General features: G+C 48.7%; 1 protein-coding gene across 9 annotated transcripts in view; it reads right to left on the bottom strand.

Moving 5' to 3' along the window:
* Window positions 1–4,397: 4,397 nt before the first annotated feature.
* LOC121089833 overlaps window positions 4,398–21,486 on the bottom strand; it is a 40,252-nt gene continuing 23,163 nt past the window's right edge. For 5 of the 9 annotated variants that reach the window (XR_005828389.1, XR_005828391.1, XR_005828392.1 and 2 more), the window contains 2 exons: window positions 20,731–20,897; window positions 18,573–19,402 (listed from right to left, as the gene is read on the bottom strand). Coding sequence is in view for 2 of the 9 variants with exons in the window: in XM_040597479.1 (XP_040453413.1) it covers window positions 19,171–19,402; window positions 20,731–20,897 (399 nt within the window). In the remaining 7 variants the exon portion in view is untranslated. The other 4 variants (XM_040597480.1, XR_005828393.1, XR_005828395.1 and 1 more) reach the window with 4 other exon arrangements.

Genomic DNA, 21,486 nt, shown 5'->3' with positions numbered 1-21,486 from the left:
GCCTCAGCAGAGGGGGAGCCCACTGCAAAGGTCAGAGCACAGCCTGCCCCCGCCGCCAGCGCCTGCCGGACCTGCACACTCCTCTCCTGCTGTCGTCCTCCAGTGACAGCGGCAGCCACTGCTGCTTGGCCAGGGTACAAATGCAATCCTGTTAACACAACAGGTTACAGATTGTAAGGCTGTGGGCTCGCACGGGCTCGCAGAAGCGGGCAGGGTGCTCTGTGCTGGCTCCTTCCCAGAGAAAACGGAGAAGGCTCCACAAAAGAAGCTGCTTTTCAGGCTGGCTGCTTCGCAGAGCTACCTACTCCTGCGCTCAAAGGGCCTTGTGCTCCTCATAACCCATTTGGGTCTCCTTAAAAGAAACAGTAAAAAGCCCCTGGGAGTCAGAAATTGTAAAGACACAGCAAAACCCTCAAAACTTCAAGTGTGTGAGCACCTCTCCCAACCATACACAAATTGCTTCCGTATTTTACAAGTTTTGAAGAGCAGGTATATATACTTTGTAAATCAGCAAGCCTGACCCTGAAGCCAACCAAACTCATGATCAAAAACTTCTGAGTATTTGAGGTGCAGGTGACATCATTCTCCAAAGGGTTCCTTCATCTAAGTCAACAAAAAGGTAGGAATTTTTGAAGCAGAACTACAGAAGCCCTGAAAACATAGCTCTGTGTGCCGGGAAACGCGATGCGTAATGGGGACACAAGGACACACACACACAGAGTCCCCTCAATATAAGTAAGAAGAAAAACAGCCTCCATTTTCTGTATTTACAGGGTTAAAATGACCTGCAGACAAAAACCTCCACTGCCCGTGATGCACAAGCATTCAGAAACAGAATCTATCCCTCGGCCTCCGTGCCTTTTGCCCACCCTCCCGCACCTCTGCATCCCATCTGGGGACCGTAGGCATGGCATGGGGACGTGGCTGACGGGGTGCTGTCACTCAAGTGCTTCTGCACTGCCCCTCACCTAGTGCCCCTGGGTCCTTCAAGGACTGCAAGAGCCCTCTGACCCCCATCACACCCCCATTCCAGGTACAGAAATGTTGTGATGCACAGAAGTGAAGATGAAGACCCGAAGGACTTGCTCTGGGACAACTGCAGGGGGTCCGTCCCTCCTGCCTGCCTCGCCCAGGCACCGCGGGTTTGGGCCAGCCCTGCTGAACTGCTACAGTTCACACCTCAGAGCATCAGAGTTGCCAGGTACCAACCCCGGTGCACCATAATGTCCCAGAAGGCTGGGCTGTGGCCACTGCCAAGAGAGCTCAGGTTTGCTCACCTACCCCAGCAGTAGTTACAAGGGCTGTGGCTACAAGAGCAAGTTGTGCAGCCCAACAGGAGCAGATCTGTAGGGCAAAGCACTCAGGGCTGAGGATACAACATCCACGTGACACACAATTTAGTGGGGGGTTACGTCGGAGTAGCTGCAGCCTGGTGCTAGGGACTGATCTGGGAATGGGATGGGGTGCTCCTGGAGAGCATTTCCCAGTTTAGTCTCCTCCATAAAGAACCCAGCCTACGCACTCGGAGGCCACCCCACAAGGTGAACAGAAGGAGAGTGTGTGGGAGCAACCAGGAGGTTTACTCCAAAGGGCATCCGCTGCCTGAACCGAGCTAGTAACGCAGGCACTTCCAGCTCATCCGTCTGCCCTGGGCAGAGAAGTGGAAGATCCCCACCACCACCGCTCATCAGCTACGTCCTGATTAGTACAAGCCACCCAGGTGGATCCAGGCACCCTGGCACAAGGTACGAGCACAGAGGGCACTGGCTGAGAAGGGGAAGGAGAGGGACCCTGTGTGCTTGCCAGTGGTGCAGAGGAGGGCAGACACAGGGACAGTCCCTGCCTGCACAGTGGGATCCCGCAGGACAGGCTGGGGGACAGATCTCCTGCCATCCCATCCCCATCTTCATTCCCAGCCCACACTGCGCTCCCGCAGCTGCGGTGATGGAGGAGGAAGGTGCTCCTCAAACCCGAGCAGAGCCGTGCGAAGGCCTGGCCACAGGGCTGGAGGCAGGGGTTCCCAGCTGAGCCCCAGCCTCCACCAGGAGAAGGCGGTTGGGCGGGCTGGCCTGCGGCCCAGGCAGCTCCAGAAAAGAGCTGCTGTAAGGAGGATATGAAACCTCCTCATTGTGAAAGTGGGAGGTGACGGTTCATGCTAAGGCAAGGGGCTCCGGGGTGATTTCACTGCCGGCGCGAGATGCAGTTTGCTGCATGCCACCCGGGGGGGCTGGGGTGTGGGCAGGCAGCCTGCCCGTCCTGCTGCACCTCCGCAGAGCTTTCCCCTGGCACGGTGGCCACGGCAAGCCCCTGGGTGCATAGTCCATCTCCACCAGCCAAGGCAACTCACAGCATGGCCAGGGTCATCTCCAGGACCCAGCACCCGACCCACCACTGCAAGACAACTCCTCCAGGGCTGAGGTGGTTTGGGGTTGAGAGCCCTCATTGTGGCAGCACATCAGAGTTGACTCTAAGGAGGTAACTTCAAGGCATTGCTGTAGCTGCAGGAGTGGACACCCTTTGGTTAGACAACTATCTTAACATCACCCTGAGATGAGGCTCAGATAAAAACAGAAGTGTTAGTTTATGAAATTTAAACTAGACAGCAGTTACAGAAGTTTATTGAACTTGGCCGTGAAGAATAGCAAAGATCGTGATGCCTCTGCCTGCCTGGCACCCACAGCCTGCAGTGCCCACACACAAATAGCTGATGCTTCTCCAGCTGTTGCCCCATCCATGGGTCACCTGGTTTCCTAAGTCTGCGTTCAGGGAGAGAGGATTTGAGATGACATACCCACACTTTCTATTCTACTCTAACACAACTTTTAGGACTTCTTTGTACTCCAGCCTCCCCTTTCCTTTCTTCCTGGGACTTCTTAGTCTCCAGTGTAGCCAGTAAGGAGCTGGGCTTTCCTACCCCAGCTGACCCCCTCTGCTGGGGGGTAAGATCTTTCTCCCAAGGAAGGGGTCAACTCCTGGGCCATGGATTAACAATATTCCCCATTGGCATTGCTGCTAAAGTTCCCACATCACCAAGCCACAGGCTGAGTGTGAAGCATCTCCCCACCAGCATGCCTGCAGGCACACGGAGAGCTGCAAAGACCAGAGCCCGGCATGGCAGCAACCAGCCGCTTGCTTACCACTGAGGAATGGGCTGGGATGAGCTGGCTGCCCTCAACCCCATCTTGGAGGCTGCTGGGGTTCGGTTGCCCTCTCCCACTGCTTGCATGTAACACACACTGGCATGTGAAAGTCTGCACTTGGACACAAAAGGGTTTTATTTTCCATTGCGCCACTCTCTGCCTGCTGGAACCCAGCAGCTGTTTAGTCACCCCCATCAATGCTTGAATAGAGGAGTTGCAAAGCAAAATATCTTGGGATAAAACAGTGGAGGAAATACCATTCAGTCAAGGTCATAAATATTTAAGAAAATGCATCAAAACAATAGAATGAGGTTGAAAGGGGTTAACACTTCTTTTTAGAGACCTATAGGACTTAACTTGTCATATCTTTGGCTTTATAGGGAAGAACAAACACAGGAAGATAAAGACACTTGTGACAAGAAAATTGGTGTAAAATCTGGAAGGTGCCAGGCAGCACTAGTTTTGAGTTTCATGAAAAAGCAGGGCCATCTCAAAGAGCCAGATGCCCATGAAATGTTATTTTTGGACACCACTTCAGAACTGACTTGGAGGGAAGTGTGACATTTACTGAGTCACCTCCACCACTTCCTGCAACACCTGGAGTTTACTTCAAGGGCTCTCATTTAGATACTGAGAACTTGCTCACTGTTCAGGCTGAAAATAACACCGTTTACTTTCATTTTTTTTTTCTGCAAAGCTCTGCTGAAAGCATGATCTGTGATGCAACAGCCTCCGGTGCAGCTCCAGTCCCCATGTGCAGTTCACATGGCACGATGAAAGAGCAATTTAAAAGTTGTCAGTCATCCGCTACTTCTCCCAGGAACTAATCAGCAACACGTAGCTGATTCCTCCTTGGATCCAGCAACCAGCGATAAGGCTTTCTTTTTTCAAGCCACCCAAACCATGCTGCATCCTGAACACTGATGGAGCTTTTCACTGTTTCCTCTGGCTGCACCAGTAAGCTGCGGCCCCCTCAGCCTCAAACACACGCCGCACCAGCTGCAGCATGAACTGAAATAATTTTGAAGGACAGCTCTGAATCTCTGCCTTTGTGAAGAACCATTTGGGGCTCCCATGTCCCTGCCTGCTCCTGGCGGAACCCACTGGGAATCAGGATGCACAAGCCCAAAGTGCAAGCAACTTCAGAGAAGAGAGGTTGAAAAGAAAAGCTAAATCTAGCTAAAAAACCCCACAAAACAACAAAAAAACCCCAACATAAACACATATAAATATTAATTTCATTTCATATTTATTTTATTTTTACACATTTATTCTGTTTTTTAAATTCCCCTTGCTGAGGATGTAATATAGTGTGTAAAACCATCTAGACTTTAACCCCCTCTGTTTTGATTTATAGTCTGTCAACAAGGAAAGGACAGATTTTCCACCTTGGTGTTACAGAATTTACACAATGTTTCACACGCAATCCAAAAACATTTGTGGTGTTTCTTTCAAAAGCCAATGCTGGATAAAGAACACTGTGGCCTTACGAAGGCAAAACTTTTCATTAAAAGCCATTACGGTCGCAAAAGATCAGCCACTTCAACCCAAGTGTCTTTGTTGGCAGCACATCCATTAAGAAAACTGCTCATACAGGATATGACATGTGAATGTTTAGTCTGTGCAAAAAAAAAAAAAAAAAAAAAAAAGAAAAAAAAGCATCAAATACTGACTTCTGGTGAATGGCTGAGAGCTTTTCGTATCATGTAGAAATGTCAAAGGTAGAAGAGGAACCATGTTGTTTGTTGTTAGAAATGTGTCCTCCTGTGTCACGCTGGCCCATGAGAACCACACATGCAAAGGACGATGGAGGAGAAGGACCAAGGATGAAAAACATTCCTTGCTTATGAAATAAACCGTTTTTCTCAGGGGCCGTTCCACTTCAGAGTCAGGTGGGAGTAGAAGTGCAAAGCTGTCTGAAGACAGCTGTGAAACCATGTTGCTTGGCCCATGCACTGTGATGACAAGACCCCTGAGCCCCGCTGGGCAGTGGCTCTGAGGCACAGCAGTGCGACGGGAGAGCAGTGCTCACCGGGCAAGAAGCAAGCCTGCTGGTGCAGAGACGGTGTTGATGCTCCGGTTGCTCCGGTGCTTTGGGCAAACTCCAAATTTATTGGGAGAGTTCATTTGTTTTCAGTCCCTGCTTGGTTTCTTTAGTCTGGGATATTGACAAAAAAGCACAGAAAAGTCTAATGTGGGCAATAAGCTATTAAAAACCCCAATATTGCTGCATTAAGCCTGCAGGGCCTCCGAGGTTTCACACAGGTATATGAGTGGACATTCAGCTCTGAAAAACAGGGCTGGGCTGAGTAAAAAAAAATTACCTTCTTTCCAGCTGGATGTATTTTACGGCCTGTCAGTCTGCCACGTTAAATGGAAGAGAGGAAAGACCAGTTATGACGTGTACCGCAGCTGAGATTTTCTGATCAACCCTTTTTTGCTTTTTCTACCAGTAAACCTGTGGACTTTGTTCAGCCAGCCTTTGAAAACCCAGTGCAGGCTGAGGCTGGTTATGAACCAAAACAAGGAGAGGTCTGTTGTGGACGACCATGCAACCTTTCTTGTGGGACTTCTCAGAAGAAGAGACATGCTGCATTTTTAATGGAAGGGGAGATCAATCATCTAGGAGATGCAAATGCAAGAGAAAAGAAATAGGGTCTACTGAGACACTTCCAGCTGCACATCCATCCTGCCTGCTGCCCAGCATCTGCCTGGGTTCACGGGCAGGCTCAGCACCCAAAGGTCTCCAGGGCTCCGAGACACATGAAGCTGCAGGGGAATGGCTGAGTGCCAGAGACCGGCACCTCCCATGCCACGGCCGAGGCAGCAAGATCCTGCACACCACCACATTCTTCACAAAATTAAAAAAAAAAACCAACTAATGCTAATTTATAGTAAAACCTTCCCAATTAAAGACCATAAAGCTCTGCAGTTAATCAAGCTGATTAAATGAATCAAACTTGTTAAGAACAGTCTTATCAAAACATTTACATTTCTGCTACACAGAGATTCATGTGACTTTGAACTGCAAAGTACACAGGTTGCCATGAGAGGACTAAAAAGAGGATTGTGAACATTAACCATGTGAAAAATCAAGCCTCCCTCCACCTCTCCCAGCATTCGTTTAAACAAAGGAGCTCCTCAGCTCATTAATTTCATCACCCTGCCAGGTATCTTCTACTTTCTGGAAAGAGAGTCATCTCTTACCCGCAGCGGGAAGCTTTCCTGACATGTGGGTCCAAAGGAGGGGGACTTCACGTCCCATCTTACGAAAAATCTCCAAGCCAAAGTGCTGCCAGAGGTCAGCACCCCTTGCCCAACCGGTGGTGTATCCCCATGGCACGTGTCCATGGTCTGAGAGCGCCTGTAGAAGAAACACGTCTGTAAAAGTACATAACACACATACTTTTGTAGGTGTCTGGAAGACTGAAGTAACTCGGCAGGGGAAATTTTTATTGTACGTAAGCCTGCTCTGCTTCACTCCCTACAGAGACAGGTCCAATAAGGGCTGTAGATGCCTAACTTCTTAATTTAGGTACACCCATACAAAACAAACCTCCTCTTCAGCTGTCGCCCAACTGTGGAGAGGCATACTGCTGAGAGTACTTAAAGTTCCTCCAGCATCCTACATCCGTCAGAAGAGAGGTTGGTGGTGAGGACCTACTGACCTGTGCCACATCAGGACCACCCACCAATGTGTCCTGCCAGAGCCCCGCTTGATGGGGCTGAGCTGGGAGCAGACAGACCTGCAATGGCTGGCCACAGGCTGAGCTAGCACCGAGGGTTTCCTCTGAGCTTACGGAGGGAGAGAGGCACCCTCTCACAGCACTCCCCACCTATTTTAGGATAAATAACCTGTGGCGGTGGCTACCTCTCTGCTCACTGTGGACCAAGTCATGATGGAGGAACTTACACTGAACACCCCGCTTCTGGACAGCTCAAATACGATCATGTCCTCAAATATTCCCAGCAACATAAACACCAACTAGGTAACAAACCATGGCCAGGAACAGGGTGTCTAACCACACCGCAGCTGGCTTGCCGAAGAGGTGGGCTTGCATGCGTCACCCACATGCGTGCAGAAGGCAGGTTAATGTGGGCTTCAGATCCTTCTCAGACACTTAGCCCACCTCACTGGTGGGCTTTTGCTGCTGCCACATGCACTGCTACCCACAGCAGCTGGTTTGAACATAGTACTGTGTCTGCCCAGCCCTACGGCCACAATAACGTCCTACCCATTGAGGATTTAAACAGTGAGAATACACAAGTCCAGCTAAAAAGCGTTGGGAATGTCTTCCTCTTTCTTCTGAAAAGCATGTTCCAGGAGAAGATCTGCAGATTCAGCATTTTGCAGTGAGTTCTGCTAAGGCAAAGACAAACTTGGCATTGGTGCTCCATCTTCTGTGCCATATGCTTTATTTGTCTGAGTGTTGTTTTTCCTGCAGGGAAGGGTGGATTGGCAGGAAAAGAAATTCATTAAAATTACTTTGGTTGGTTCTTTGTGCTGGCCACCATCTCCATTTTGATTTTTATTTCTCATGCCCAGAACAATCCTGAAACCAAGACATCCTCTCCTGGAGCACAACAAACGCTCGCAAAAGGAGTGTCTGAAAGGCCATGCTCTTTGGATGAGCCTGTAAAGGTTGCAAGTTGTGGCTGGAATATTTCTAAAGAGAGTGGTAGAAACCAAGAGGCTGATAATAAAAGTAGCACGTGTTATGAAACCAAATACACTGACATGCTGTGCAACAACCTGGGTATTGGTAAAGGTACCTTATCTGCTTATGTGCAAGGCACTTGCCTAGTTTTGCAACAACAGGTTTGTCAGAGGATGCTTGTACTGAGCTACCTATTCCATTTTGCACTGCTTGTCAGATAAATGGCAGCCCTTTTAATGGAAAGACAGACATTTGATTATTTTAGGTTCAGGGATTCTGGCCAATTCCTTCCCAAAAGTGGCTGGGGTTGAATAGCCAAAGAAAATTTATGCACTTAAACTTAATGGGGCTTAAACACTGCAAGTAACAACATAGAACTGGACAGAAGCCTGAGGGGGTAGCAGAAATCTCCAAGACAAGGACTTTGCTCAGAGAAACTGCCAGCAGCTCCTGATAGCGGGCATTATGAATGTATTTGCATGTTCTGCTCTTTAAATGTATATATTAGTTTAAATTAAAAGGAAGTCTGCATTCGTTCTCAGAGTCCTGTGATCTCCTTGCACCAAATCATTTCCAGGTCTCTCCATAGGCTGTTGCTAGTTTCTATTCACCCATACAAAACAAACCTTTGAAGGGTTCAGCCCTCAAAAGGAGGAAAATTAACCCAGCAGCCACAGGCAAACAGGGTGGGACATTTGGCTCCCACAGCTTTGGAGAAGCTTCCAGTTCACTGCTAGTTTAATGCCACGGTACTGGGGAGGTACGCGGACAAAGCCCTTTGCCTCTCTCCTTTCCCTGGTGGTGAGTTTAGGTCCAAAACCTATCCTATTGCCACCTCTAATGCCTGCAGGGAAGAAACAGTCGAAAAAATTTTTTCAGAAAGATGAAAACTGCGTAGACATCCTAGAAAATGCTCCTCAGGTAGCACTTGTTTCACAGGCTGGATGTAGGTGTCATTCGCAGACGAGGCTGAAATTGGCTCCTTTCATGTCCTAATGCACCGTGAATACAAAAAGGAAGTGTCGCCTGCACATACGAAGTGCATATATCGTTCCAAAGCTTTTACCTGTCCAAACAATCAGCTCTTAAAACCTCTGCCCGAGTTTCAGCAAAAGGCTGAACAACCAAACAAACCACCAACCAAAGGCTGGACTGAGGCAGCTCTGGCCCCGTCCTTCTCCAGAAGAGCCTCGCTCACCATTTTAGTGCCCCTTCCTTCCCACGGCACCAAACCACCCGGTCAGCCTGCCCAGTCCCCGGGGCGAGCACAGGGCGGCTCTGAATGGGAAGGAGCTCTTTCCCAGGCTGGAGAAGAACGAACCTGTAAAGCCTGCCTTTTTTTTTTTTTTAAGGATCATTTTGGACTTAATGACAAGGAAGAGAAGAGCGCACAAGCTTCGGTTCCTTCTATGATTTCAAGCTCACAAAAAAATGTTTCTGAGATGGAGGAGTGGGAAGGAAAACAGCATCTAACAGCTCCTGCCTGGGACAGGGGACAAGGAAACATATTTGGCAAAATAACCTGTTTCAGCTGCTGAAAAGTGCTTAACATGGGGATAAGAGTGAGTAGCAAACAAGATGCTGGTTTATAAACTAAGGGGGTGCCTGATTTTGACCTGCAGAGAGGTGAAGAGCATCGTATAATAGAGCAGAAGGAAGATGGCTTCTCTCTGCAGCGTGCTGCTGGGACTGAGCCGTCCTCTGAACAGAGAAAGCAACTGCAGGCACTCTGTGTCAAATTGACGCTGGCATACTGGAAAGAATCCAGTAATGAACATCAACCAAATAACTAAAAGGACGATTAAATAACTAAATAGTACAGTTGGGGTAAATAAGTCCCTAAAAGGGAGATAAAATCATTTGAGGCTGTCAGCATCAAGGAGAGAGTGCTGTTTGCACAGCTCTAGATGAAGCGTAACAAGAAAGGAGAATACCTCTTCCTGCAGAAAGGGAAAAGGCAGGCTTGCAGTAAGAGCTGCTAGCCCCTGCCACTGACTTCTGCAGCCCTCTCAACCCCCTGCCAAAGCCTCCGTCGGTGTGGAGGTCGTGGGGCGAGCAGGGAGGAGTCCCAGGACTGCTCACAGCCACGATGACAAGACCTTCCCACAAAGCAACCTGCCACAGGCCACGTGTGCCACACACCAGCAGGGTCGGGGCCAGCGTCCCCGTCCTCCTGCGCCTTCTCCTCCTGCAGGGAAAGGGAAATCCAACGTGTTTCTCTTCATGCTTTACCATCACTAAAATACCATTTCTCCTTAGCATGTGATTCAACAGCAAACCACAAAGTAACCAGTAAGTCTGCAAAACAGCAGGTCCACCCTGGAGCCTGCACGTGCCGTATGACAAAGGCAGGTCGGTATTCGCCTGTAGCGATGGGCTACCCAAATGCGTAGCGGCAGGGTTGCACGTGGGCATGTGCATCTTTTCTGGTGGGGCCATCCACAGAGCCCAAGTTTCTCATTTCCCCCTGTGAGCACTGCCTGGAGTTAAAGTTGCTTAACACTTCCCATTAATGACTGCTTTCCACTAAGCACAGCTTTGCCAAAGCTCAGCTGCTTGAGCTCAAATCCTCCATGCTGGATGTCTGCCTCGGGCAGACTCTTTCGGTAATTTTTAGCTAAAATAATTCAACTGTCTCCTAGAATAAGATTAGCAAGATATATGTTAGCTTGCTCTGTTCAATTCAAGAGATTAAACGCCTCTATCTTCAGAGGCTGGCACCGATATTCAGCCAGGGAAGGGGGATATGCCTCCCCAAGGGTCCTAAGTCTTCCCGCCTGTGGTAAAGTCACAAGTTCTATAGAACTTCACTCTGCACGTGCCTGATGGGGGTTTGTTCATGTTTGGCAGATAATTTATCTGAGGACTCCATCTGTTTTGGTCTTGCTGCAGGCCAGGGACACAGACACTGGCTGCCATCACCGTCAACGAGGGCTGGAGTCCACTGTGGCACAAAGGCAGAGCAGGGATCCTCTCGTCCTGCACAGCTACAACGAGGCAGGACAAGGACCCTTCCCCAGTCAGCCTCTACTCACCTGCTGAGGACCTTCTGCCCTGGGCATTAACAGAGGTAGAGCTGTTGTGAGAAAAAAAAATAATTACATATGCATTTGATCCTGCAGCTAAAAGCAACACTATCACGATGCCTGTGCAGATGGCAGCCGCGCTCAGGTGGCAAGGGCAGTGTTAAATCAGGCTTTTCTAACTGCTGAGCTCTTGACCCTACAATCTTCCCATACTTTCAGTCTGTGTTGGGATTGTGTCATTTCCTTGGTTTGCAGGTGGCAATCTGAAACAAAAAATGCAGGAATCCCATCTTGCAGCATCACATCAGCCACCACATGACTCAGCGGCAGGACTGGCTCTTATTCTCAGATGTTAATTCCATCGTGCTTGGTAAGCAGAATAACTGGGAATACTGAGAGCCCATCAACCTCCCCTGAGGGAGCAGGCAGGAGTGAGTCACAGCCTGTGCCAATGGCTTCCCCAAATATTTGCTGACAACAGACAACTACTGCGCAGCAGATACCCCTGGTTCTGCTGTATCCCTGGTTCTGCAGGAGGTACAATCTGGTGGGGAGACACACTCCCAAACCTGACTCCCCCTGCTCCTCCTGGTCCTTCCAGACTGTCTTTTGCCTTGGTCCTGCTCCCTTGTCCAGCTCCACATCTGACATCGGTCCCCTTCTCCGGGCAGGGGGTCCTCAGCCTTTGCACTGCAGTAGGTCTCCTTCCCTCTCTTGGCCAGGTCCCAGCCCTAGTCAACATCAACCTTCCTGTGTGTTTGCCTGAGCATTAGCAAAGGAGCACATCCGAGAGCATCTCCAGGCTCTGGCCCCCAGCACTGCAGCGACCCAGCCAGCACAAAAAGACAGTTTCGAGGAGCTGCTGCTCTGCACCTGCAGCAGGAGGCTGCGGCATGCCTGACACACTCTCATCTGTAATTTAGCCACCAGACTTGAACAAGTCTCCACTGAGCAAGTGCCTTCAGAGAATTCAGTTTCTTCAATTCTTAAGAAGTTTCTGTTGAGTGTCTGAGATCTGAGGGTTGGGGGTTTTTTCTAAGGTTTCTTAGTTCAACTTTTCTTTTTTATTTCCCTCATGAAGAACAACCAAAGGCGCATTCCTGATACCTGCCAAATTTCAAGCCTCTCCTGCAAAGGCAGAAAATTCTACAGTTTCTCAACAGATCACTTTAAGAACATGTTTGAATATGAAGAAAAAATTGTTTCTCTCATCTCTCTCTTGTAAGCACGAAAAACATTTTTTGCTGAAACTTCCCAGATGCATTCAGCCTGAAACAGACACCCAGCACAGCTAAGCGGTAAAAGTTTTCAGGGATTTACAGCCAATGAAACATTTGGTCTTATAAGAGATGTTGGATAGTCTTAAAACCAGACAGAGGCACCAAAGTCATCAATTACATGCAATTTAAACTGAGCTTCTGCTGAGCCAGGAGTGAAAATGCACGAATTTGATGGTAAATTCCCCGAATTTGGGACTGCTTTTGCACTTTCTAAGATGGCCACGGTGAAGGCACTGGTTCCCTTTGGAGGTGCCTGTGCTCTGCCACAAGCTGCCTAGGCAGACTGTTTGGGGTCTGGAGAAGCTTAGTGGGTGGCTCTCCCCAGGACCTCCACCGGCTCCGCACGAGCACACTGTGGGACCCGGAGCTCTTATCTCCCCACCTCCCCAGCACTTGGAGACCTCCGGGCAAGACTACTTGTCCTGGAGGGACACCAGGATGATGCAGGTGCCAAGAAGTCATGTCACCTTGCTCAGCGCTTGGTTGGGAGCTAGACTTGGAGTGCTGCTGAGCTGGGCAGGGGAACAAGAGCCCCGGCTTCTCAGATTTGCTGTGTACTTGTGGATTATTTAGAGCCTGGAGTAATGGGTACCTCAGAAAATCCACAGAGAAGGGTGCTGCCAAACAGAGGGAAAGCTGTGGGTTGTTGTTATTTTGGATCAGGCCAAGAAGAGTGCATCACTTCGCAGTGATGCTACGGCATGACTAACTGAGCCGATCCTCACCCCATCTCGTGGTCTGTCGCTCTGCTGAGCACTTCCACCCGCCACTGGCTCTCTCCATCATGCCATCGCCCTAAAAATAGATCCTACACACATGCACAGTGCTCGTGCCTGCCTTGCAGCCCCCGCCACCCCTCTGGAAGTGCCTGCCAGGCCAGTGCAGCAGCTCTCCCTGCATGGAGTCACCCGCCAACACTTGCCATGGCACCATGCCCACATTGGGCCACTCTTGCTCAGGAAGCATCTGTGCAGCGTGTGTGATCCTCTGCCACCTCATTTTCAAAGCATAGCCAAAGCCTCTTCCTCATTGTGCAGACAGGAGCCAGGTAGTTGGTCTGTGGGCAGACAGGCTCAGCCCTTCCTTCCCCCCTTCCTCTCACCTCCCACCTTTTCCAAGGATGCTCCCAGCACGCCTGCATCTGCAGTGGAGCCACGGAACCTGCAGAAACACCTCTATCCCTGCTCCAGGGTTGGCTTCACCTGCAACCAAGCAGACAGCAGCGTTTCACAGTGCTGCTCTTCAAACCCCTCTTTCACAGCCACACTGTGATGCCTGGTCCTTCCAAATGGGAACCTGCTTGTTGGTTTTTGCTGATGGCAACAGAAAGGAGTAGAGGTGGGGAGTGCTTGGGGGAAGACAGAAGTGTGTTTTCATTTCTGTGCTTTCGATTTTGCCTGGGCAATATACGGAAAAGCTGCCGCTATGCAGGGAAGATGGTGCGGCCACTGCTGGGGCAGCAAGGGGGTGAGCAGGTGGGCCCATGAGCCCAGCAGTGCAGTGCAAGGCACTGTGGCATCGCTCCACGTAGGAAACCCATCCGCAAGTTTTCACGTGAATAATTAAAACCCAAGCCTCCTCACTCTTCTCCACTCCCCAAGCCCTCCCCACGTTTCCCCTACAATTCCATTTTCAGCTCTCTTGCTTCTTTCCACTCCCATTTAACAGATATTTTTGTTCTTTTGGTGGGGAGCATCCCTATACTGAGATGATGAGTTTATAAGGCAGAGGGCTACAGCAAACGCCTCGTGAAGCCCAGCCGCTGGCCCCCGGCCCCCTTCCTGCCCTCCTCAAAGTTCACACGGTTTAGTATGCAAGCTTCCTGCTGCCTGCCCAGCCAGCTCGCTATTGACAGGCAAACTGTGCTCCTCCACTTGGCTCCCGGAGAAGAATAAGTATAAAAAGCCCTGAAAGTCTTGCTGCTGAGCCAGCAGGAAACTCAAACTGCTCTGAGCATGGGAACCAAGAGAACCGCTGCGGCCAGCACAACAGGTATTGTTTGGGAGGAAATCCTGGCAGCAGGCACAACTGCCTACACACACACATATATTTTATATATATATATAGATATAGATATATGTGTGTGTGTGTGTGCGCGCGCTTACTGAGGGTTTGGAAAAGGGGAAGGATGGGGAAGTGTACCAGGAGAGAAGAATAGATCAGCAGCTACATCCAAGAAAGAATGAGAGCTGCTCAGCCAAATAAACAGCCATTTCACTAGTCAAATAACTGACCCATTTGCCACATGTTCAAACCGTGTGGGACCTCAGGGTGAAGCAATGTCTCTGGGCTTGGTCTCTTGACAGGTCTCTCTATATGCCCATTTTTGTTTGCATCAGAAGTGAGTTTATGAGGCAAAGCTCCTGTTTGTCCCTCTTGCTATGTTTTGATTTACGTCAAGGAGCAGTTTCTTTTAGCTGGATTCCCTTTGAGAAAGGAAAGCAGGAGATGGACTGCAGGAGCACACCTCCTGAGCTGCAACCCCTGATGACCATCCGGTCCCTGGGAACCAGAATGGAGGCAGTCTGATGTAAATCCCCTGACACATCAAGCTCTCAGCACCAAACAGGCACCTCTATGGATCTGCTCCCACTGCACCACACCAACTGCTACCATAGGGACAGTCTATCTGCAAATATGGTAAATCTGAGCACAAAAAAGAAAAGGAAGAAGGAAAAGCTTCAATTACATAACTTCTTTTTTCACCAAAAAGAGAATAGAAGCTCAGAACCCCCACATTCACAAAAGGAGTCGTAACATTTGAGTTTGACAAGACTATAGTGATCGAGAGGTATTTGAATTATGTGTCCTAGTCTTTCTTGATAGTGATGCTATAAAGAAACAAACCTGAGAGCAACAGGCCATTCCACCCAACTCAGCATCCCTTGCAATCATTTCAAGGAGCAGCAGCTGTGAAAACCCCAGAGAAGAGAATGTGTGATCCCCAATCTCATGCCATAAGGAGGTGGATAGAAGAGCAACACACATGCCTTGGAAAGTGATAAAGTAAGCAGAATAAAAGGGCCAAACTTCAAGTCAACATGAAGACAACACGCAAGTGACAGATCAGCCTTATGGGATTGATCTTTGTTCCCTAAACACTCCAGACTGAACAGCATTACGAGCACTACCAGCCAAATGCTCAACATTTACGCATAACCACATTTCTGAATTGCCTTAAAGCTTTCTGCATTAGGATTTTACTCACTACACAAAGAGGGGTGAGCCATGAATGTCAGATCTGGACTGAGCTCAAACTTCCTCAGATGGCTCCTTTTGGAGAAGAGGGGAGTCAAGCTGGGGTTCTGTCCTGCCCCCACTCTAGTCATAGGACCAGATGGATGAGTACCTGTGCAGCTGAGGGCATTCCTTTCATTTGGTTAGACGATTTTTGGGGTAGGAAACATCAATGCACAGGCTTGTTTTGGATAAGCACCAAAAAGCAGTTTGGGAACTTGGCCGAAACAAGCTAATTCTCCAGAGTCTCTAACACCAGTGGAAAATGTGGGTAAGAGCTTACCTCGGCTATTAGCAGCTTTCCTGTAATGGGTTTTTCCGGTGCTATATGGGAGCTCAGGGCTACTCAGGACTTCTGCAGTGCTCCTACCTCTGAAAGTCCACTGCAGGGGCAGGAGCCTGCTGAGGGAGGGAGGATCTGAACTCTCACCTCCTGGTCTCCCAGAAGAAAAACCCTCCAAAAATTAATGTATCTTAACACTGTGCTAACTGCCTTGATGTCCCCGGTTTGCGGGTGCTGAGCAGCAATGACGGCCAGGTGAGCTGTCAACAGCCGAGCAGGGGGAAAAGCAGCTGGTCTGTGCACAGATAACCTGGGATGTTCAGAGCAGCCACATGGAGTCAAGAATGGAAAATGTGACCAGTCCTTTGTGGCAGGTGGAACAGAGTCACATGCAGGAGATTTTCACCGGGAGTGCAAAGCTCAGAGCTTCCCACCAGCACTCCTCCCTGTTATGGCCACCTGGAAGAAAACAAACCAGTACCCCAGGGAGCAGCAGCCCCTCAGCCCCCCGCCGATGGCTGGTTTCCAGCCTGCAGAGTGGTGACGTGAAGCAGAGGCACCCGCTGCTCCCCTTGCCCATCCCCACTTTGAGGAAAGGGAATTAAATTGCAGCATTGCATCCTCGAGCAGCAGATGGGCTGCACTGTGGACCGCTCTTGCCCCAGGTAGCATTGCATGCACACTGCGCCACAGGCACAGCTGCATGGCTTCCCCTTTGCCCTTACACAAGTGCAGAGCTGGTCACGGAGCAAATGAGCAGCGCGCAGCCTCGAGGGTCTCCGTGGGATGAGCAGAGAACAAACAGCCCATGCCACCACAAGTGCAATGGTCGCTGTGTCACCCATATCCTCCCACACGAAGCATAGGGACTGAGGGAGCAGGACCTGTGCTGGGGCTGGAAAGCAGACCCACCTCCCCAGGGCTCAGGAGCAGAGGGAAAGGGGTGACACCCCCTCAGCAGCAGGCTGCACGGGCTCTCACACACAGCCTTGGCACTGCACCTCCGTGTTGACCAGGAAAATTGGCTGCTGTTGTGTTAAGCCCCATTCAGTCCCCCAGGCCCATTCAGCGCGTTGCTGGTGGGTGGACTGCCAGCGAGGCGGGCACCCATTAACAGACACTGTGAGCGTGGCACAGCCAGCCCCTCACATTCAGCCCTGCCAGGTGGGACATCCATCAGTGGCTGCAGGGAGAAAGGCCCTGCGTGTTTGCCGGCGTATGTTACAGGAGCCCAAAGAGCAGCACACAACTGTGAAGCAAGACAATACTTCTGATTTGAAGGGGAACATTTCTTCCTCCATTAATTATTTCCCATACTATTCCTGGCAGTGACCTTCACCGGGAAGGAAAAAAATTCAGATTTGTTTTTATATCTTTTAGCCGACTTCCTATACTAAAGCCTCCGGCTAGAATGAGTCACATTTATATCAGCCATCGCATTATATTATGCTGTATCAGTGCTGTTACCTGTCTTGACTTCCTCACCATTCGGGTTTGTTAGCATTAAACCAGGCAATTTGCTATGCTTAAAGATTACCTGCCTCAGTGGCGGTGCCCATAATACCCTTGTTTCATCTTTGGAAGTAACGCTGTGAGGATTACATTTGAGAGTGCTGGCAGTCCGCCCTGGATTGAAGGGAAATTATCCTGGTCCTGTGCAAAGAAGTGTCAGCCCCTTGCAGAGCAGGCATCTCTTCTCCGACCCCTTACAACGAAATCCCTTATGTGCACCGCCGGCCTTTGACGTACCTACTCACCCCTTTAGAGGTTCCTAGCATTGTTTCTGCTCCCTCCATGCAACAGAGTTGCATGCTGAAATCACAGCCCCCGAGATGCAGACAGCGTTACCACTCTGCGTGGGAGGCTCACCCTCGTGCTTCCTCATCAGCCATCGGGCCCAGCTTCCCCTGCCCAGCGATTTAACAAATTAACAAGGGAACTCCACCAGGGAAGTCTCAGCAACTCATGCCCCTCCAAGAGGACTTCCCACAGAAGGCAGCAGGCTGGTCCTCAGTCTTTCATTTCATTCATGCTTCCTTTCTTCCTCTGCTTTATAAACACAGTGCTCACAAAGAGTCTTTCGCGTGAAAGAAGCACTTGTAAGCAGGTTAGCTTCCAGGCATTTTGTTTTGTTTTTTGTTTTTTGTTTTTTTTTTAAATATGCATTTGGACTGTGGCAATGGCCCAAGTCTCCTGCCAGAGCTGAAGCCGTACCATGCCAGGAGCTGTGTGAGTGCCCAGCAAGAGTCCTAGCCCTCAGCTGCTTCCAGCCTAAAAGTGAAGCAGTCGATAGGTTAAAAGCAAAATGGTGTATTAGAGGTTATAAAATAATCACGTACCTGAAAAGGAGTTTGATCTTCATCCTACAGAATCCCAAGGAATCCCAATCAAAATGTAGGCACCCCACAGAGACTGAACATTTTTGTCTCCCACACAAACGCTGTCATTATGTCCCCTCCATCGTGGAGAGACCCCTGACCTGCAGCATGAGGATGGAAGAAACTTTGGCTGCTGGCTGTCCAGAGGACCTGTTCCACCTCTCAGCCGTGGCTCACGGCATGCCAGCTGGGCCACTGTGGAACACACAGCCCTCTTCTTTTAAGCAAAATAGCATCGTGTCCCTCAGTGTGAAGGCAACTAATTTAAGGCAAATTGCAACAAGTGTGACGAACAGCAAGAGGTAAGGAAGGCTTAAGGATACTTCATAAAAGTATGTTTGTTTTGCTGACATCCCCAGAAAAGGTCATAGTCTGGAAAGGGCAAAATGTTTCCACAGCCATTGTTCTTCCTAGTGCAAGTCTACTTGTTTTTCCGAGACATGAGAAATAATCACTGGGCTTGAGGTTGTATCACAGGATTTTAGTTTTAAAAAAAGAGAGCTACTTTCAATACATACATTCAGGCCTATAAATAAATATGTAAATGAATAAGAGACATGAAAACAAATATGATTTTTCTTTACATTTACTGCTGCTTTCATTAAACCATCAGAAATCGGTATAGAAAATTTCCAGTGGCTGATTCTCACCCTGAGATAACAGGTATGCATCGACATCCATTGCAAAACCACCTCTTGACATTTGTAAGGTTTGTTGATAGAGGAAAGGAGGCACGCGGGCCCTCCCAAGCAAGCTCTTATTCACAGGTACAAAGCTTTTTTTTCAGTGATGAATTAATCCTTTCAGAAATGCTAATATCAGCACTTATACAAGGTGGCCAATGTAAACAGTAACTGCTGGTTCATTATTCTTTTTGGATCCTTTGCCAATTTACAGATCTTCAGAGTTACTGTTGAAATAGGCAACATTTTGTTGGAAAAGAATGAAAACGCATTTCTGAACCAAAATCTACTGATGGGAATAGATGACACAACAATCTCAAGCAAGGGCTTCCCTGTGAACCCGACTAGTGTCGGGAGGAGAGAGTAAGAAGATGGGGATTTTGATACTTGGATCATATCTCTCTGCTTGCATCCCCCCAGGAGATTTAGTACTACCTCTGAAGGCAGCAGCCAAAAATATGCTTTGATGTACCTTTCATCTAAAGTTATCTACACTGATAAATTATGTTTGTGCAGTTGAAGCACTGAACCAGAGATAGGGCTTTTGTTCCCCTTCTGCCACAGGCTCTTGGTGTGTCCTTGGAGAAGCAACGGGAGTTTGTGTGCCTCACACGGGCCTCTCGCAGCCAAGTAGAGGAGAGACTGCTTTCCCACACAGCTGGCTGAGGAAAGCTCTGTGCATCATGAGATGGACAGGTCCCATCATACTGAGTCCTCCTGAAACCAATGAAAACAAATTGACACCGGTCAGATTCAAGCTACCCTAACATTAATCATATGAATCATTAGAAACAATTTTTTTCCGTTCAGAAATTACCAGCAACAATCTTCTCTTCTGGGCTTACTGCTCCCACAAATGAGTTAAATAAAGGACCATTTGAAAGGTTGTGATTCATTTCAGTGCAAAGCGACCAGCTTTGCTTTGATTGCCGGGGAATGTGACTTAAACTAGGCCAGCTGACTTTGTCCTGAAGAAGACTAGAGTTGCTCACATGATCCTTAGCACAGCCCAGCTGTGGATGGTGACCTCTCTGGCTAAAGCCCACAGGACATTCAACTCTGCCCTAGGACATATGCCCCGATAGAGAGAAAATAGACTGGATGGAGATAGAGTTGTCAGAAGAAACTGTTGAGGGCAGCAATAGGATTCCAGAGCAAAAGCACTTCCTCAGATCACTGGGGATAATCACCTTATTACTTGTGCTCTCCTCCCTCTGGTAACTGAGTACTGCTGGATTAAGCTAGGGAAGATGGGGGGATGCAGGAGCAAGAAGCAATCTTTTTTGGTAAGGGAAGATGTACAGTAAATAACAGCTATGAAGTCTCCCTCGTGTGTTGAAGACATTATAATTCGGGAGTTTTCTTCCCAAAATCAGGCTTTAATGGGAAGCAAGCTTCACACTTTCTAAAGGAGTACTCTACAATAAGCTTGTTAAGCTTGGAAAGTGCTTTGGGAGCCCCTGGGATGAAAGGAGCTCTAGGAATGAAAGCTGATATTTACGACTATTGCTTGAAAGGAACAGAGAGGAACACTAATGTAAAATATGAATGGCTGCTGGTGCTAAAAAACATATCGTTGACTTGGTGCCAAAGATAGTCCCAGCTCTCAAACCTGGATGACAAGGATTTAGGAGGTGCAAGAAGTGGAAGAGACTCCTGCAAAAGGAGAGATGGCAAAAGCCAACCCAATTGAGGGAAAATAGGTGTCTTAAGGTTTTTTTCTTTTTTTTCTGAAGTACAGGCCATACGATCTCTTACCCCAGCTCCACCAGCCAAAACCAGACACCTGTTAACCACTGTAAGTACTGCTGGTTTGTAGTCCTCTTAAAGGAGGCACCTATAGATCCTTAAGGACAGGAGGGGAGAAGAACATCATCGGTAAGTGGCCAAATGCTATGGATTGACCTGAGTAGGTTCATATCTTATGGCATCAAAGGACTTAGAAGCAGAACCACTCCAGGCTAATGTAAATTAAACTCCTCTATTTTAGAAAGCTATGAGAGAAGAGAATCAGGCTAACAGGTTCTGCTCCTGCAAACACCTACCTGCATACCCTCAGCCTGCATGAATCTCTTCTGTTGATTTTACACGGGGCATCTGGCTCCCTAATGCGGCACTCTACATCTCCTAGAGAGGACATTTTTCCATCCAGGCCTGATATTGAGATGTCTTCACCTTCAATTCCCAGTCTTCCACTTTTCCCTGAGAAGAGCTAAAAGAAAACTGTTTGAGAGAGAATTCTACTTCTTCACTTCTTCAAAAACAAGCTTGAAAGTGACTCTAGTGCACAAAAAACCTTCACAGCAAAAACCCAAAGGATATCAAGAAGTGACTTTTTTAAAAAAAAAAATATAGCAGAGAACACAGCATGCACTAGAGGCTGAACATTAGTACCATACACATTTAAATCAGATACAAGGTGCAATATTTATTTTTTCTTTTTTAATGAACAAGCGTGACTAACTACTGCAATGAATTAACAAAAAGGGCTGCATTCTCCAAGGGAGAGGGATACCTTTCAGAGGCATGCTTCAAGCAGAAGGTTAGTGGGCTAGAAGAAATGGAATGGCTTTAGTGACAGGGAGATCACTAATTAACACCCCACCCGGGCTTGCAGCTCTCTGTGTCACTTGGGGCAAGCCTGGCAGCCTCTCTGCAGGCCAGCCTCCCCCTTTCTAATCTGGCTGTGTCCCACATCAGCCAGGACAGCACTGTGACCGTGTTCTCTGGGTTGCTGAAGGCCAAGCAGTGCCCTGGCCTCGCCTCCGACTCTGGAGAAGTACCATTTCACCAAATCAACA

Source organism: Falco naumanni, chromosome 6 (genome assembly GCF_017639655.2).
Source record: "Falco naumanni isolate bFalNau1 chromosome 6, bFalNau1.pat, whole genome shotgun sequence".
Lineage (NCBI taxonomy): Eukaryota > Metazoa > Chordata > Aves > Falconiformes > Falconidae > Falco > Falco naumanni.
This window is presented reverse-complemented; position numbering and strand designations above follow the sequence as displayed.